This window comes from Balaenoptera acutorostrata, chromosome 3 (assembly GCF_949987535.1).
Source record: "Balaenoptera acutorostrata chromosome 3, mBalAcu1.1, whole genome shotgun sequence".
Lineage (NCBI taxonomy): Eukaryota > Metazoa > Chordata > Mammalia > Artiodactyla > Balaenopteridae > Balaenoptera > Balaenoptera acutorostrata.
Genome location: NC_080066.1, coordinates 20,788,903 through 20,807,302, shown reverse-complemented (window position 1 = coordinate 20,807,302; position 18,400 = coordinate 20,788,903). Strand labels below are relative to the sequence as shown.

The window sequence follows — 18,400 nt, the reverse complement described above, 5'->3', positions numbered from 1 at the left end:
CTAATCTAGGCAAACCACTATGTTCTTGGTGTTGTAACAAAAAGGAGCAAGCTACACCACTCCTCGCCTCCTTTAAACCCTTTCATCTGGCCTTGCAAGGGAAAAACCCTCAGAGCGCGCCTGCAGGTTTAGAGTCGTTCACCCCAGAACCAAGCCCTCAACTCCTCCCGGGAAGGGCGCCAGGGACCAGGGGGCGGGGCGGCTCGGGGTGAGGGATCAGAGGCGGTGTAGGGACATCGGGGGCGGGGCTCGGGGGTGGAGCAAGGGCGGCCGGGGCGCCAGGGGAGGGGTTACGGGGGGCTGAGAGTCGGGGCGGGGCCGGAAGACTAGGGGGCCCGGGCGGTGGGGCGGGGCGGCAGGGACCCGGGGGCGAGGTGACGGGGGCGGGGCGGCGGGGCTGGGTCCGGTCTGGGTGAAGAGTCCGGTCGAAACCTGGGCCTGCGATCCCCGACTCGGTTTTGCCCGCTGCCCGGAGCGGTCGAAGCGCAGCGGCCCGACTCGCCCCCGCGCCCCTCGGAGTGCCCAGAGCCCGCGGTCCTTGGCGTTGAGCTCAGCGGCGTCCGACCCCGGCGCGTCTCTGGCCGCCATGGCCGCCGCCGCGGGCCTGCGGGCCTTGGGGGCGAAGGGGTCGGGCTGGCTCCGGCGCGGCCCGTGGCCTCTGCTCACCGCCGGCTTCTGCAGCGGGGGACCGGCCGGGATCGGGCGGCCGGAGCCGGGGTCGCGCCCCACCAGCACGCGGCAGCGGGACGGCATCAGGTCAGCAGCCCGCGGGCGTGCGGGTTTGTTCCCAGGGAGGGTGGCCGGCGGGACGCGGGAAGAGAGAGGGGCGGAGGAGGCCGGGCCGCCGGCCGCGCCACCCCACGCGGAGTACAGCGAGGCTCGGTCAGTGGTCAGCTCCGCCAGCCACGGAGCCTAGTTTATCCATCACAGCGGATCGGTCCGGCGGAGAAGTCCGACGTGGAGGGAATCCACGGATGCTGCGTTTACAGACGTCCCTTGCCTGGGCCCAGTGGCCTTCGCGACCCTGCAGGACGCACACGGAGGATTTAAGTGGGGCTACCTGGGAGGGCTCCAGCACTGCCCCTAAACCCAGGCCAAGTCGACAGTGCAGTTGGGCTCAGCGTGGGCAGCCTTGTGGGAGGCTCCACCGCTGCTGTACCTTTGAGAAAGCCCTTCAGTAGAGGGTTCTGTGCCTCACAAACTTGACCTGGCTCCGAGGCGAGGTCAGGCATAGCCGAGCCGCTCCTTGGCCCTCATCCAGAAGTGCCCACGTGAGGGCAGGTAAATAAATAGGCTGAAGGACACAGGGTACTGAGCTCTGCCCTTTGGCTCAACAAGCCTAAAACCCTTTTACAAAAACATACCAGGGCACAAACTTGAAAGTGGACGGTGGCTTGATAAAGGTAGAAGGCCCCAGCCCCATCCAGGCCTCACTCTGACGTTTGCCTGGCCAGGGCAAGAGTGCAGAGGGAGGCCTAGGTAGCATGTCTGAGTATTTAGACCTTACAAATCAAGCTGTGAAATATGTTTTCTTCTCCTCCCCTCACAAGTAGGCCGTCATAAGACCTGGAAGGCTGTGTTTGAATTTACAATCCCCAGGCTCCTAGGAACTCCCCCAAAGCAGGGAAGAGCCTGCAGCTTTGTTCTTTTCTTCCCACCCTGTGCTGCCTGCCTGCCCCACCTCTCCACCCCTCCCTCCTGCTGCTCTGCCAGGGGCTTGGCACACAGGTCTGCAGACACCCCATGCAGCATGCCCACAATCTGTCTAATCCTTCACCCCCCACAGACAGCTGCTCACAGCCACCCTCTGGGCTTAATGGTGCCCACTGCAGAGCCAGGGAATTCCAGGGTTTCAGGTGACTGGGGTGGGGTGTGGAAGAGGGTGGTGATTTCTAGGTGGGCACATCCTAACTTCCCAGTGGACTCCTTGCTCACCTGGAGGGGCACTGCTAGAAGAGGGGCCCGGATAGGGGCCCTTCTTGCCCATTTTCAAGGGCACTTCTGTTTTTGCAAATCTGGCCCATTTGGCATGGCAGGCAGGCAACAGAAGATCTCGTTGATTCTCCAGAGTTAAACATGAATCAGAAAGGGGGAATGGTGGGAACAATCTATCATACATGCTGGGAATGGTTTAGTAGGAAGGAAGCCCGGAGGGCAGCGCTAAAGCAGAACTATGTCAGGCACTAAGTGGGTGAGCTGGAGCAACTCACTCAAGTGTCCCTTTTCAAAGCTGCTTCTCTCGGTGACAGTATTGCCGTGTAGTGAGGGCCAGCTCAGAGTTGGGTACTGTGCTCGGCGCTCCACACTCCTTATCCCAACCCTTACTACAGCCCAATAGGTAGATGACATTATCCCCACTTGACAGTGAGGAAACAGAGAGGTAACAGCCTGTTTGAGCTCATATGGCCAGGAGGTAGGGTTGCCAGGAGTCAGAGAAAGGCCCATCCGCCTCCAAACTTGTCCTCACTCTTGCCGTGCCATCTCAGGGTACTCGCCACTTAGGATTAAAAGAGATGCCAAAAAACTAGACGAGGTTAAAATCCACAGCAGTTGGTGGAACTGGCCGTGAAAAACAGAAATGCTCTTTTTGGTCATGAATTCAGTCAACAGATACGTGTTGAGTGTCTCCCCTGTGTGGGAATCTGGCAGTGTCTTGCCTCATGGACCTTCTGGTGGTTTACGCCCATAGGATGGCCTTCCGACAGCTCACTGCGGCATCTACAGGGACCATCTCTTGCCCCGTGAATGGAAAGTTTACACTTTTTTTTTAAATAAATTTATTTATTTATTGGCTGCGTTGGGTCTTCGTTGCTGTGCACGGGCTTTCTCTAGTTGCGGCGAGCAGGGGCTACTCTTCGTTGTGGTGCACGGGCTTCTCATTGCCGTGGCTTCTCTTGTTGCGGAGCGTGGGCTCTAGGTGTGCGGGCTTCAGTAGTTGTGGCACTGAAGCTGTGGCTCAGTAGTTGTGGCTTGCGGGCTCTAGAGCGCAGGCTTAGTAGTTGTGGCGCACTGGCTTAGTTGCTCCGTGGCATGTGGGATCTTCCCGGACCAGGGCTCGAACCCGTGTCCCCTGCATTGGCAGGCGGATTCTTAACCACTGCGCCACCAGGGAAGCCCCGGAAAGTTTACACTTTTATCACCTGCCCTGGTGGTGACCTCACTCTTAAACAGATCCTCTCTCAAGAGGGGTGGTGTTAAAGCTCCAGGTGCAAGACATCCCATGTTCTGAACCAAGGTAGCCACTGGGGGAATTCAGATGGGTGAGATTCTGAGGAGGTATTATCCACCGGGTTTGATATCCTGTGGAATGAGGAACGAGCCATTGGGTCTCAATAACCAGTTGAACCGCAATCCAGGATGGCTTTCTGAGATAAGCAAAGGGGGAGGGGCCGGTTGGGTCACTGGGGGAAGACGCCCAAGGGGCGCCTCGGTGGAGGAGTCCAGGAAGCAGGCTGGTGAACTTGTGGGTCTGGAGCTCAGAGAGAGGTTTGAGGTGGGGCCAGGACTGGGCATGGTCAGCACAGAGGCGGTAGCTGATGCCAGGGCCCCGGTGAAGTCGCCTGGGAGGAGTGTGTGGAGCAAGAGGAGGGCCAAAGAGGGGGCGCTGAGGACCGTGGCATCCGGGGGTGAGAAGAGGGCTGGGAGCCCATCACCGGAGGAGAGAAGGAGCAGCAGAGAAGCACCAGAAGAACGGGAGGAGGAAAGCGTTTCCAGAAGGCGAGCAGGGTCACGGCGCCACTGGGTTTGCTTCTGGCAGTTGGGACAGTCTCAGCAGCACCAGCTCTGGTGGCGTGGCAGCCACGGAAGCCTGGTGGCCCTGGGTGAACTCGCAGTTCAGAGCACTCCGACAGAGCACTTGGGCCAAAGCATTAACGGGACACACGACACATCAAGGGCATTTGAGGGCTGGCATCTTTTTACACAATTTTGCCTGAGGCCTTAGAATTTAACGTAAGCATATGTCACCGATGGGATGGCAGCTTTTTAGGTCTGTTATAGCGAGCACACTCATTATTTTATTGGAAGGCTTATCAGCAGCCTCTTTCCACCACCCCCAAAATATGGTTTCTGGGGCTATAAGCATATCAGCTACCAGTCACTTTTGTCCTTGGGAGAGAACATGTTTATGAGAAACCAAACAACGGCTATCACAGTCACCTGAAGATGGCAGCAAAACTGAAGTGGCATTCCAAAGAAAATGGTTATTCTTAATAACGCACTGAAATAAATTCAGTCATCAAAGTGGTTTCCCAGAAAACAGTGGCACAGAGGCTATTTATTGAGGATCCAAGTTGACACACAGCAGTGGAAATATCAGATTCAAAAAAGAATGAGGGACTTCCCCGGTGGCACAGTGGTTAAGAATCCGCCTGCCAATGCAGGGGACATGGGTTCGAGCCCTGGTTGGGGAAGATCCCACATGCTGCAGAGCAACTAAGTGCATGTGCCACAACTACTGAGCCTGCACCCTAGAGCCCACGAGCCACAACTACTAAGCACGTGTGCCACAACTACTGAAGCCCGTGCGCCTAGAGCCCATGCTCTGCAACAAGAGAAGCCACCGCAGTGAGAAGCCCGCGCACTGCAACGAAGAGTAGCCCCCGCTCACCACAACTAGAGAAAGCCCGCGCGCAGTAACGAAGATCCTATGCAGCCAAAAATAAATAAATAAATTTATATTTTAAAAAAGCCACTTATTAAAAAAAAAAAAGAATGAGGAAGGCAGAAAACGTGGGCGGAGATGGATGGGAAACAGATAGAAAATATATAACAATCATCTGGTGTCTGGGTCATTGCCCATTCCATATAAGAGCAAAAAGAAGACATTTCTGTGTTTGGGCAGTAAGATGACAATCCAGGTAATTATCACCAGCACGTGGGGTACTTTAAAACAGCAAGCAGGCCTTTGAACACCAGCTTTTGGGGGATGACGTCCAGGAGGCCCTCTTGCTGCACAGTTCTTCACGTATCACCCCATTCTCAAACAGGAATGATTTTTTTGAATTACAGGATGTCACTACAGAGAAGGTGAGACAGTGTTGTCAGATATGCATACTGGCATCTGCACCTCAGCTGCCTCTCCCGTGGGGTGGCTGGGAGGAGATTTGGGGCCGTATTTTCTCTCTTGGCTCCTTCTCTAACCTATTCTTTCTGAAGAACAATGGAAAGAAGCCAGTTGAAAGTAGCACTGGGTGTCAGACCCCTCCGGCCCCCGCCGCTGTCTTACAAACCTCGCAGCCACTCAGTCTGGGCGGTGATGATTTTGGAACGGCTGCGTCTTGCCCTTTTTGTGGAGGTGGCAGTAATGGTTCTGACAGCAAACTTGGAGAAAAAGGGAAACAACTCAAGGGAAGAGAGAGAGAACCCCACCTGCATTTCAGGTAGTCTCCTTGTCTTGACTTAGCTGTCACTCCCGAGAGTTAACAAACCCTCTCAATGGCCTCTGAGCGCCCACAGGTCTCTTTTCTGGGGTTTTAAAAATAGCTCCCAAATTAGAAAGGAATTGCAAGGGGTCCTTACTTGTTTTGACTGGCACATGACCCGGTAATTATAAATTGTTCTTCGCAGGAGCATTGTCTTGAGTGATCCAAAGAGAAGAAACGCACTGTCACTGGCGATGCTGAGATCTCTCCAAAACGACATTCTTCATGAAGCCGAAAGCCAAGATCTGAAGGTCATTATTATTTCAGGTATTGATCAGATGTCCATCCTCAGTGTTCTGCAGAGCCCAGAAGAGGTGTCTCAAAATTCTTTGGTTAACTAGGGCATTCCCTCATTTAATGGGAGAATTGTTTTGAAGCTCCTAAACTTGTGCATGGTGGGAACCTTGGTCCTGACACTACTAACTGTGGAAATTACGGCAAAGATTACTGTGCAGTGAAAATATGTCTTTTCCTTCCTGTTGGATAGTAAACATTGCCACTCGTGGCTATGCTGGTCTTCCCATCAAAAGCAGAGCATTGATTTCCTCATGGACCTTATATGATGGGTTTAATCGCCAGTCCTTTTGGTAGACTGCCTAGTCGGCTAGGACCAGGCTGCTAGGACACTCGATCGGTTTGTCTTTCAGTTCTTACCAGGCTCTCAACTGAGATGCGCAGTCTTCTTCAACGGTGCCAGAAAGGGTGCCCTATTTTGCCCAATTCTTTCCTTGCTCTTTTTCCAGTAAGAATTTTTACCAAATTATCTGGTGATGATGGCAGTGGTATAAATAATAGCAACGTCAGTATTTTAAAGCATCCACAGACAAGTAATATGGATGATGCTCTGTGATGCTTTTTTTAAAAAAATTAAGGATCAGTGTTTCCGGAGAACGTGACCTTCTTATCAGTGGTTGAACATACATTTTCAACTGTTTCATGTGGTGAAGAGAAAAGAAATAGAGCTGTTTGAGGTCAGCAGTCAGGGGGGCGTAACCCGGATGCAGCGAACGCAGCTCACTTCCAGACGGCACCATTTCCTCCCTTGCTGCCTGTCAGAACCGCCAGGACAAGAGGAAATACGAAGAGGTGCTACCGGCTTCTCAGTGGAATTACATTTTGTTGTTGTGGTTAATGACAACAATGACAATAGAACCACGTCCTCAGGTCCCTTGTTTATAAAATAAAGGGATTCTCTTCACACTTTGACCTTCCTGACTCCAGCCCCAGGGGTGGCCGTTGTCTACAGGCTAAATGACAGGGGCGCTGCTGAAAGCCGGGTGGATTTATGTGGCCCTGGGTGAGTCTGTGTACTCAGGCCAGACCAAGTCCCAAAACAAAAAGTGTGGCACCAAAGGGACGACTCTGAAAAGAGTACCGTCGCCTTGGTCACTGAGCCGTCTCCTTTTTGCAATTGTTGTTTTCACGGGTTTCCACCAGGGACCTTTTAGAAAATAGACGCCTCACCCTGCACTGTCATCATAAAATACTGGCTGTAGCTTTTCAGGCGAACTGGAATTATTCTTATCAAAATCGGGCCATTAACTTTCTCTAAGTGTCCACAGCGTCCATACGATCGCTCCCTGAAGTCGTTCATCGCCCCAGCTCTGGCTATTTACATCTCTGTCTTTTCTTTGCTCAACTGGAAACATTGCAGCTGAGGGCCCTGTATTTTCTTCTGGGCATGATTTAAAGGAACTGACGGATGAGCACGGCCCAGATTATCACGCTGAAGTGTTCCGAACCTGTTCTGAGGTAAGCCAGGGTGACAGTTGACATTGCAAGCCTGAGAGTGATAACTGTATTAAATATTGAATTAGGCTTCTAGTTTACAGATAAGGTCTTAAGGTATGAGACGTCACCACTGCAGAACTACTGAAACCTCTATGGTCATCGGTGAACGCTTCATCCAAGCAACTATTTGGTGTAGACTTTTCAGAAGTGACCGTGGTTGGCTTTGGATCTTGCCATAGGCCAAAGAAAGGAAAACATATGCTGCTACTCAGAGTTGCCAGCTCTACCTTAAGGGGGTATGTCTTGGTATCCATGTCTTAAGTAAGAGGTAAAGGGCAGAAAGGTACATCTTTAGAGAGGAAGAACCTAAGATTATTAAAAGTTTTTAAATTTTAAACTAAAACACCTCTGTTAATGGCAAAGAGAGCATTCATAACAATAATGACTTTTAAAATTATTTTCAAACCCTTCTTTCAACTAACCTTTATAATCACTGCCTCCAAGTAGGAAAATTAACTTCTTCATTTTTACCTCTATGCCATCTTCTGTCTCTTTAACCACATTAAGGAGGGAAATTGACAACAGATATAGGGGAGGAAGAACAAAAGTTGGGGATGACTTACAAATGCATCAAATCAACCCAGATAATCAAAAATATAGAATCCAACTTTAAGTAACACATTGTTCATTTAATGAGCATCTATTGAGCACCCGCTATATGCATACTTGCAAGATACTGAGGGAAACAGAAGGAAAAAAGAGTTTCCAGCCGACCTGAAACTGGAAATCTAGTTGAGAAGGAAGACGTATAAAGCAGTTTCATAACCTAACCCTAAGATTACTTCACCTAATTTCTCCTTCATACATTGACTTAGTCATTCATCTCTTTGGTTATTAATGTTATTAATGATTCAACAAATATTTAGCAATACCTTCAATGTAGACCAGACAGAAGTGAGCATCAGAGAGGGGAAGGGGAAGGTGATTGGGATACATTCTCATTTTCCTTGCCCTTCCAGAAACCCCTTAGGAGATCAGATTATAGTTTCTCATTTCGTGGAGGGACAAACCGGAAAAGTGACCAACTTGACTTCATGGAGATGGAAGCAAGTCAGAGCCAAGACTTCAGTCTTTTGTTTCACATTAATGATGTTTATGGGACATTCCGCTGTTGTGTTTGCCAGGACTTGGTGCTTTAAAAGTTATTTTTCTACTAATACCTCGTATGTTCGGTCGAAATAGAAAATCATCATAGAGAACCAGTGGAGCCCTTCCATCCTCCCTAAAGGGCCTGTTTTGGTCACTTTTCTGTGGTCATGAACTGAGATCTAAACAGCAAAGGGCCACAGGGGAGCTGAGCTTCCTCCCCGGACAAAGGCCAGATTTTCTGGAAGCTTCCACCCCACAGATGCCTCCAACTCACTGAAAAAAGACGCAAACAGGACCTCGCCCCGATGTAGTAAAATAGGAGTGAAAGTACACTGACTTCTTTAATACTTTTTCAAAGAAAATCAAATTGCCCTGGATAAATCTGAACACCATGAACTTGTGCGAGATTTCAGTTTGCAAGTGTAATCAGCAGGCAGATTGGAACAGAACGAGCTAGGTATTTCCTCGCTCAGCTTATGCATGAGAACAGGTGATGGTAGAAAGGAAGAAATATCTGGATTGTCTCCGCATCTAAATTCTGTAGCAGATTTGTCACAGACCACAAGTGCCGCATGATGGTTAGTTATTTACAAATCAGAAATGGGGCAAATTGAGAATGAGAAGAAACACCTGGTCAGGGAAGAACAAACGTCACCTTCCTCGGGCAGATGTGCGGGGCTTTCGCTGGAGGCCCATCCTGGTCTCTTCTTTTGTCCCATTCAAGTTTGAAGGTGGAAACCCCGGTCCAGGAAGAGTCTTCCCTCCTCCTCACACCCACCACTGACGTGACAAAGGGACAGGGCCACTTGCTTTGGGAACGAGCGTAGAACCCTCTGTGATGCTGTTCAGTGAGACTGGGGCAGAGTTAAATTTATGTCTCATTTTGGAGTAGGCAGGACCAAAACAAGTACTGAATTCAGGAGGCAAAACAGGAGGACTAATCATTCTTGACAATCAAGGGATTGGTTACCCAGCTGGTGTATTAGTTAGGTTCCCTCTGTCTTTCCTGAATTGCCCTCTAACTTTATTTAAAATATTTTTTTAATTATAATAGATACTTCTCATAGAAAATTTGGAAAATCTAGACAAACAAAAGGAAGAAAAATAAATTACTGATACTACACCCATGATCATACCACCCAGAGAGAACTGTAAATAATATTTTGCTGTATTTCTTTTTCATCCTTTCCCATGTGTACCCATTTGTTTGAATGATCATACATGGGTGTGATTATACAGTATAAATCTATAATATCATCATAGCATTGAATGCTTATTATGTGCCAGGTGATATTTTGAGAACTTTAGACATGTTAATTTACATAATCCTCCTGTTCTGTAAGGTTGTTACTATAATTATACCCATTTTACAGATGTGAAGACTGAGGGATAGGCAGAAAGTAAGTGATAGACGGGGTGTCAGCCCCCAGCAGCCTCGCTCCAGACCACCATGCTGATATTTCTCTCAGAAAATTTCATTGTAATGAGAATGTAGCATTCCATTGCATTGGAATATATTTTAGTTTATATAGCCATTTACTTATTTTTGTATATTTATATTATTTATAGTTTTTACTATTATAAAATAATGATTTGGTGAACATCTTTGTCCAGACAGCTTTTTGCCCTATTTCAGATTATTTCTTAGAATTCCTAGATGGAGGGTAGGATATTTTTTAATGTTGGTGGTCTACTGGATCGCCTAAGTATTTCCCACCAGCTTGTGTGGAATCTCAGCCCTTCCTAGACGACAGGCAGGAGACAGACTGTGCCACCCAAGTCACAGCCAACTGACTCTTCATACCTTCAGTTGATCAGGTGACGGATGACACTCAGAGCTGAAACAGTCTTTTCTGTCTCTGCAGTCAGACCTTAGACGCTCTTGTGCAGCCTGCTTGCTACTGTATCCACTGAGAAGCAGCGCTGCCCCTCACCTTCCCCATCCTCACGTATGTGCACGAACCGCCTATGCCCACCAGCAGTTTGGGGTACATATATGTGCATTCCTCTGGAGGAGGGTCATTAGCATTTACCAGATTCTCAAAAGGCGACCCCCCAAAGTCAGGAATATGATATCATATCCCTAAATATATAATTGGTCATTTTATAATAAAGCTGACAAGTACCAAATGTTCATGAACACAAAAAGTAAGTTCCTTAGGCAAAACCTTGGAATCCGTGAAGGTCGTTTTCCTTGGAGCAGCTGCGTGGGAAGCAAGCCCAGGTCCCCGCCTCCCCTCCCTCCTGCCGAGGTCGAAGGGCAAACATTTATACACTGAAGTCACCATAGTAGCACAATCTGTTTAGAGTGTCATGGAAAAAAATGGAGAAATTAGCCAAGTTATTTCATAAGCTGCAAAACTAAGTTAAAGTTCTGGAGATTTTTTGGGGGGAGGGGGTCTCACCTGAGCCAGTTTCCAGCTCCCCTCTCTGTGCCAATGCATTTTGGAATTTTGTTTATTTTGATGACAGCGGGGTGTTCCCCACCATCTTAATAGAATTGAGAGAGTATCATGGTGGTAACTGGAGAAGTAATTACTAAGGAAATTACCTCCCAGGCCCTTTCCCACCTGTTTCAGACTTTTAACACAAGAGCTCCACGCAGGCACCTTTGGGACAGAACTGCTTGTTCCCCAGAGGTCAAAGTCAGCCCTCTTCTGCAGCGGGGTTGCTAGGAGAGCGGTTGAGGGGACAGCATCCTCACAGAAGTCATGCTGGGGGACAGACCAGGGGCCTGGAGTCAGACAGAGGTGGCTCAGACCCCATAGTCCCCCTTGCAGATCTGGTGGCCTTAGGAGGTTACTTCCCCTGTGACACTTGGTGTCCTGGTTCCTTCTTCCTGGATCTCAGGAAGACCAAATCATACAGTCTGGCTAACCGTCGATATTTAATGAAAGTTATTCTCTTTGTGACGTCCCCTACCCTTTTGTCATAGAATCTGATACACTGATAGTATAGGAAAAGGGCTCTGAAAACAGTAAAGTCACATAAAATCCTAAGTGTTCACATCGCACCTCACTCTTGGATGGAAGTGAAGCAGGTGTGTTTGCTCTTCAGGTCATGATGCTGATCCAGAACCACCCGGTCCCCGTCATTGCCATGGTGAACGGCCTGGCCTCTGCCGCCGGGTGTCAGCTGGTTGCCAGCTGTGACATTGCCGTGGCGAGTGACAAGTCCTCCTTTGCCGCACCGGGCGTGAACATCGGGCTCTTCTGCTCCACCCCCGGGGTGGCCCTGGGGAGAGCGCTGCCGAGAAAGGTAACTGAACTCCCTGCACCCCCTTGCTAGCTGTGATCCTCCAGTGCCTGTGAGGGTGAGTTCCAGAACTTTCTTGTTGAAAGTACCATTTGATTCAGGACATTCTGCCCAAAGCAGAGCTGGCTGAATGTGCTAATGTCTCATGTTGGGAGGTTATCCCAGTGGCTGTCAGTTTGTAAATCACTGCTTTTCATTCTTGCCTACCCCTCAATACAGCTGGTTAGGTTTTTAGATATGCTTTGTTTTCATAAAGGTGAACATTTTTTGCACTCTTATTTGAAATGCAATTCAGACACAGTTTTGTTTCACGGAAAGGTTGCCCATGAGCTATAATAGCGTGGTGACATATGCCAGTATAAGAGGCTAGGACACTTTGTCGCTGGCTTCCTGTTTGCCAGCAATCTGTCTCATTCCAGAACGGACTAAAAGTAGCTGACACACCGAGTGTGTCAGGTTTGCAGTGGTTGCAGGAATGTCCTGTACATGGTGTGTCAAATCTGCCCCAGAAGGAGCTGCGTTGCCAGAGTTGTTCTGTCATTGCTAACCCGAGTCAAGTCCACTTTCTTCACAAAGCTTTCCTCCTTCCTATAACGTCGTAAAGAATGTTTACTGAACAGCTCTTAAGTGGAAACCGGTGGTTTCCTTGTTCTAGAAAAATACATCCTTATTCTCAGCTGGAAATCTGTTTTTAAAGGGGGTGCCAGAGTCATAGCAAGTAGGGAATCTAAATTGCTTTCTAGAATATATTAACCATTTTAGCATCAACTAGGAAAATTAGCAGTTGCTCACATGCCGGAGGCACAAAAGAAATGAGCGCCAAGGGAAATCAAGCCACAGGACCAAGAGGTTCAGGGGAGCACACCTGCCTTTCATGCACCTCCTCATTAGCTTTTACAAAAATGTGTTTGTGAGAAAATTCTGGTGACAGATACCTACAAACACACACACTTATGAAAACCAGCTGGACGTGGGCTCCACATTGGAAAAGGTGACCCTCAGAACACAACAGCTTGCTCCAGTGTCCTCAGACTCGGGGGGGTGTCTGGATCCCACCAGGATACACATTTACCTTAAATGTTATATATTCATTCAATAAATACTTCTTAAGTCCCTGCTTGGTGCCAGCACATTAAATTAAAATGCATCACAAAGTTATTCGTCAGAGCTTATGAACGAAGTATCTTATAATTGTGCAAATCAAATCTCCAGGCCTTTTGCACATTAAAGGTGGTTGCTTGGCCAACCTGCCACTGTTCAGCTTTGACACCTAACATTCTGGAAGGTTCCATGTTAAAGCATTTGAAACCTTTAAATCAGCCCTACTTTCCAGATAAGAATATATTCTTTCTCAGAACAAACTTTAGGACTTCCCTGGTGTCACAGTGGTTAAGAATCTGCCTGCCAATGCAGGGGAATGCGTTGAAGCCCTGGTCGGGGAAGATCCCACATGCCGCGGAGCAACTAAGCCCATGCGCCATAACTACTGAGCCTGCGCTCTAGAGCCCGTGCTCTGCAACAAGTGAAGCCCGAGCACCACAACGAAGAGTAGTCCCCGCTCGCCACAACTAGAGAAAGACCGTGCGCAGCAACGAAGACCCAACACAGCCAAAAATTAAAAATAAATTCTCATTAAAAAAAAATCTTAAAAACAAACTTTAAAAATCAAGGCTTATACTTGAGCCCCAGAAACTTACAAATTGATCATATGTGTCAAATTTTAAATTCGTTTTTGAGAAGAAAGAAGGAAAAATTTTTTTGACAAAAACAGGCCTTAAATTCCCAGGAAGCCCAGTTCTCAGAACCATGTTGCATAAATCTCACCTGCGTGGCCTCCCCAGGAGGAAAACTAGGGATTCACAAAAATCTAAAACCGACCAAAACACACCCGACTGTCGTCAGTGCTTGGCTGCACCCACAGGGACGCATCCATACACGGGCCGCCAACTGCGTGGGTGACAGGCCAGCGTCCCCGTGCACATCCACCGGGAAGCAAAACTAGCAGGTACCTTTGCCAAGTGACCCGGTCGGGAAGCTCCGCCCCTTTCACACGGCTGAGGCGGTAGGTGTGGGTCGCCAGTGCCCTCTGCTGGTCACCCTCGGGAACTGCCCAGCTTGCGGAGGACGCTGCCTTTTGTCCTGCAGAAACCGTGGCGAGGAGCCCTCGGGTTCCAGCCAGACTGAGCCTGGGCGTGAATCATTTACCACGTGTGCAAAGTGTCCCCCTCCCCCGGCTTGAGTTAAATATGCATCTTCGTTGCACATATAGACGACCTGCCTGGTGCAGCTGCTCCCTCCCCCAGTCAGAGCTGGTCTCGCCCAGCCCCTCAAGCAATGGGTACCACGGTCATGGGGAGCATGTGAAAGACCAGAGCCCCGGCTTCCCAAACGAGTCAGGTCTCCGCGGGAACACTTGCTTCCCCCAGTTTACCCACAGTAACTCTGTGCATCTGCGGAATCTGAATTCCTAATTGTATGATTAGATCAGAGTAGAACTTGCAAGATGGAGAGGATGTTAAGTGAAAGCCTTGCTACCCAGCCCGCGTACAGATCACCAGAGAGCCTGGGAAACGGGGGTCTCAGCCCCCCGCCCAGACCCACCGCGTCAGAATCTGCATGTTAACAGTGACGCTGTGGACACCACAGGCGTATGTTCAACAGCCCACCTCACGGAAGGGCTGGGGTCTCAATGACTCACCGGAGGTCTCCCGGCTGATGAAGTTAACCCATGATCCCCTGTCAGGTCCTTCCCTTCCGGTCCTGCCGAATTGCAGCCCTAATGCTGACGCACCACCAGCTAGTTCTTCTCCTACACGTGACTTGAGGAACCCCAGAGACCCCTCTGCTTTAAATAATCAGGGGCCTTGATACCTAAAGCCAACATTGGAGATTCATACAAATTTACAGGAGGAAGAAGCCTGTTAATAACAGGCACTGCATTTTCTAGGGGCCTCCTGGGTGCCCCGCACTGTAGCATAAGTTTTACACAGCTTTCTCCAATCTTCACAATTCTGCAGGAGAATGGGAATCTTTACTCCCATTTTTTCAGATGAGGAAACAGACTCAGAGGGTTTAACTGCCCCCTTAAGTTCATGTGGTTGGTAAGTGGGATTGGAACTTGGGAACATCAGACACCAGGGGTCAGCCTTGAAGATCAGCCTTGGCTTCAAGCACTTTTTGTTGCTTTTAATTCAGATACTCTGGGAAGAGGAAGTATAAAATCACCACCTTGTTAGCGGGACCCTAACAAGGGTTGATTACAGAAAAGGATGAGAGGAGGTATTTTCTTCTCTCATCTGAAGTTTCAGGGGAAACAGTAAGTAAAGATTGTGCTAATTCGCCATAAAATAGGCTTTCTTTTTCTCAGGGAATGCCACTCTATTATCTAATCCGTGTGGGTACAACCCCTATAAATCAATGTGGTGCTAAATAGCGTTACCCCACCAGGCACGTAAGGACGCTGATGCCAGAGAGGGCCATGAACTAGGTAGGACCAGGTAGGAAGCTGAAGGCGGGCCAGGAACATGAGTGCCCGGGACAGGGGGTGACTCTCGTGTTCTCTTGCTCCTTCCCCAGATCGGAACCCCTGGCCTCTGCCCTTCACTGGGACTCGCTGGGAGTCTTCAGAGGCGTCTTACTTAGCAGCCCTGGACCAGCAGCACCGGTTTTTAGCTCCACATTCAAACAGGCACTTCAGACATGCTTTGCAGTGACAGTGCTGTTCCTGTTCAACTATGAAGTAGCCTTGTAGCTCCTGCTGCCTCCAACATGTCATCATGAAATTTCCAAAACTGGACAACATTGGGATTTAGTCCTCTCCCCTAACTGCGGAGGAGAAAATGGGGCCAACATCGCCTTGTCCCTGGTGGCCAGTCCAGTCCACTGTGTGCTCCATCTGTACCCGCCTTCTGGCCTCTCCTCCTCCACCAAAGCCCAATCCCTCCATGCTACGATCTAGTCTCATGATTGAAAAAACCACCTTAATAGGTGGTTCTAAACTGGGAGCAATATTGGCGCCAGGGGCCGCTTGGCAGTGCCTTGATTGTCACAAGTTGGGACGGGTACTACTGCCCAGTAGGTAGAGGCCAGGGATGCCACAAACATCCTACAATGCCCAGGACAGCCCCACACAACAAAAAAATTATCTGGTCCAAAACATACAATAGCCCTGAGGTTGAAAAACCATGACTTAAGTGCTGGTGATACCACAAGCTAGTCCAATGATCTATAACAAACCACCCTCAACTCAGTGGCTCCAAACAATAGTAATTTGTTTAGCTCGTGAATCTGCAACTTGGACAGGGCTCAGAGAGGAAGGCTTATCTCTGCACCACAAGGTCCGTGGCCTCAGCCGGGAAGATTTGAAAGAGGAGCATGACAGCTGGGGGCAGTGGTCTGAGGGCCCGCCCGCTCCCACATCTGGCTGTTGAGGCTGCCTCTCAGATGGGACCTCGGCTGGGCTGGTCAGGGGCACACACAGCGCAGCCTCAGTGTGGCTTGGGCTTCCTCACGGCGTGGCAGCTGGGCTCCAAGGCTGAACAGCCGGAGAGAAAGAACCAGTGGAAGCCGTGTCACCTTCTGACCTGGCCTCTGCAGGACTGTGGCATCACCTCTCCTGTACTGTGTTTGCCTCCATCCATCCACTCCTTAAATCACTCACCAGTAAATATCCTGGCGCTGCCTACTATGTGCAAGGTACTCATCTGGTGCTGGCGATACAGAAATAAACAGAACAGTAAGGAAAAAAAGTCTCTGACCTAGTGAAGTTTTTGTGCCAACAAAGGAGATAATACAATAAACAAAATGAATGTGTAAAATATATAGTAAATGGTGAAAGTGCAAAGGAAGAAAATGCAGCCAGAAGGGGGATGGTGCTGGGGTGTGAGCTATGATTTCAATAGAGTGGTGACACGTGACCTGAAGGAGATGAGGAGGGCCCCCCCTCTCCTGGGTGCTCATGGATCCCGTCCCTGGCAGGAGTCTGGGGATGGAAGACCTCAGGGGTGACATGGTGTTTGAGGAGCAGGTGACTGGGCCGAGCGTCAGGGTACAAACATCTCTGCAGAGTGAACCGGGGCGGGTGGGGCCTGGGTGGCGCTGGGTCGCATGTCGGCCGGTGCCTAAATAACGGCCCCTGTCCCCTCCCACAGGTGGCCTTGGAGATGCTCTTCACCGGGGAGCCCATCTCTGCACAGGAGGCCCTGCTCCATGGGCTGCTGAGCAGGGTGGTGCCGGAGGAGCGGCTGGAGGAGGAGACCCTGAGGATCGCGAGGAAGGTGGCCTCGCTGAGCCGGCCCGTGCTGTCGCTGGGCAAAGCCGCCTTCTACAGGCAGCTGGCTCAGGACCTCAGGACCGCCTACCACCTCACCTCCCAGACCATGGTGGACAACCTGGGCCTGCCGGATGGCCAGGAGGGGGTCAAGGCCTTCCTCCAGAAGAGGAAGCCCGTCTGGTCACACTGAGCGGCCTCATCAGAGGAAACGGGGGCCGTGAGCCCAGTGGGCAGTGCTCAGGGCTCCCCCCCACCGGCCCCACCCGTGACCTTCCGACCCCCAGACACCACCGCTGCCTTGTGACTGTAGCAGAGCCAGCCTGCTTTTCCGGCATCAGTCACGTCTCAGTGCACGGGGTCTGGGTTACGAGCCAGCGCTCCCTGGGGAAGGGGTGACCTGGAGGGTCGGGTGCTAACGTGAGCGGAAGGGGACTGTGAGCACACAAGAAAGCCCGTGTGTGATGCTCCTTCCCAGGACCTTAGGGGAGGGGATGCCCCCCACCAGGGGTGAAGGTGAAGATAAAACTGAGGCGAGAAGGAAGGATTTCAGCCCAACTCTGTGACCGGAAAGGGCCCCCAAGGTGGAGGTGGTGCCGGTTGCCCACGACGGGAAACATTTCAGATCTCCACGAGATACTCTCCACTCTGGAAATCTTCTTGATTCTATTGAGAAATAATCATGCTTCTGGCTTTGGGATAATCTTATGGGATCTTTTAAAGATTACCTGTTCAGAGAGACTGGTAATTTTAACTTCCCAACCAGACTGTAAGCTGGTTGAGAGAAGAAAATCAATGAACTCTTTGATGCCTGTGCTGATGAACGTCTAGTAGGTGCCTGGTGCTTCTGTAATGAAGGTCCCTGCCGCTTCTGTAATGAAGGTCCCTGCCACCAGGATACTGGGAACCCGGACCCTGGGCTAAACCTGAGGATAAAAGCATCAGGGAGAGAAAGGAGGGATGCAGAACACACATTCTCCCCCACGAAGAATCACCTCCTCTGGAAACATTTCCAAACTCTGCTCAGCTTCTGGTAAAGAATCCAGACTAGCATCAAGCATTTGAGTTCCCCAAAGGTGGTTTAGGACCTAAACATCTTACTTTCTGGCTTCTGGTCCAGTTAGGCCCCAGAAATGTCCTAGACCTCTCATCGCCAGCTCACACCTGGGGCTGATCATTTTTTTTAAGGCCAATTTTTTTTTACCTATGAGTAGAGTGGCCGTAAATGTAATTAGTACCAAAGACAGACACCCGTGAGGCTCTACCTGGTGGTTCTCATTCTAATCACGGGGGCAAGCAGCCCCTGGAAGGGAGGTCCCCTAGTGGGTTTCTATTGAGATTGGCCTTTTTTTTTTCTTTGCCAGAGTTTAGAAAGGTGAAAAAGAGTGTTTTATTGGAGGGCTTCCCTGGTGGCGCAGTGGTTAAGAATCCACCTGCCAGTGCAGGGGACACGGGTTCGAGCTCTGGTCAGGGAAGATCCCACATGCCTCGGAGCAACTAAGCCCTGTGCCACAACTACTGAGCCTGTGCTCTAGAGCCCACTGAGGCACAACTACTGAGCCCGCTAGCCACA

General features: G+C 50.1%; 1 protein-coding gene across 1 annotated transcript; it reads left to right on the top strand.

Annotated features, from left to right (window-relative positions):
- The first annotated feature begins 385 nt into the window (after positions 1–385).
- ECHDC3 (enoyl-CoA hydratase domain containing 3) lies at positions 386–17,685 on the top strand. Its single transcript, XM_007167650.3, has 5 exons — positions 386–756; positions 5,569–5,690; positions 7,078–7,175; positions 11,361–11,561; positions 16,709–17,685. The coding sequence occupies exons 1-5, from the start codon at positions 587–589 to the stop codon at positions 17,018–17,020; spliced, it is 903 nt and encodes a 300-aa protein (XP_007167712.3). The 5' UTR covers positions 386–586; the 3' UTR covers positions 17,021–17,685.
- Positions 17,686–18,400: the final 715 nt, after the last annotated feature.

Bases quoted from the DNA above. Each gene is read 5' to 3' on its own strand.
- ECHDC3 (XM_007167650.3), top strand. From the start codon at position 587: ATGGCCGCCGCCGCGGGCCTGCGGGCCTTGGGGGCGAAGGGGTCGGGC. The intron at 7,176-11,360 runs GTAAGCCAGGGT...TTTGCTCTTCAG, and splicing joins TGTTCCGAACCTGTTCTGAG to GTCATGATGCTGATCCAGAA. The intron at 11,562-16,708 runs GTAACTGAACTC...CCCCTCCCACAG, and splicing joins GGAGAGCGCTGCCGAGAAAG to GTGGCCTTGGAGATGCTCTT.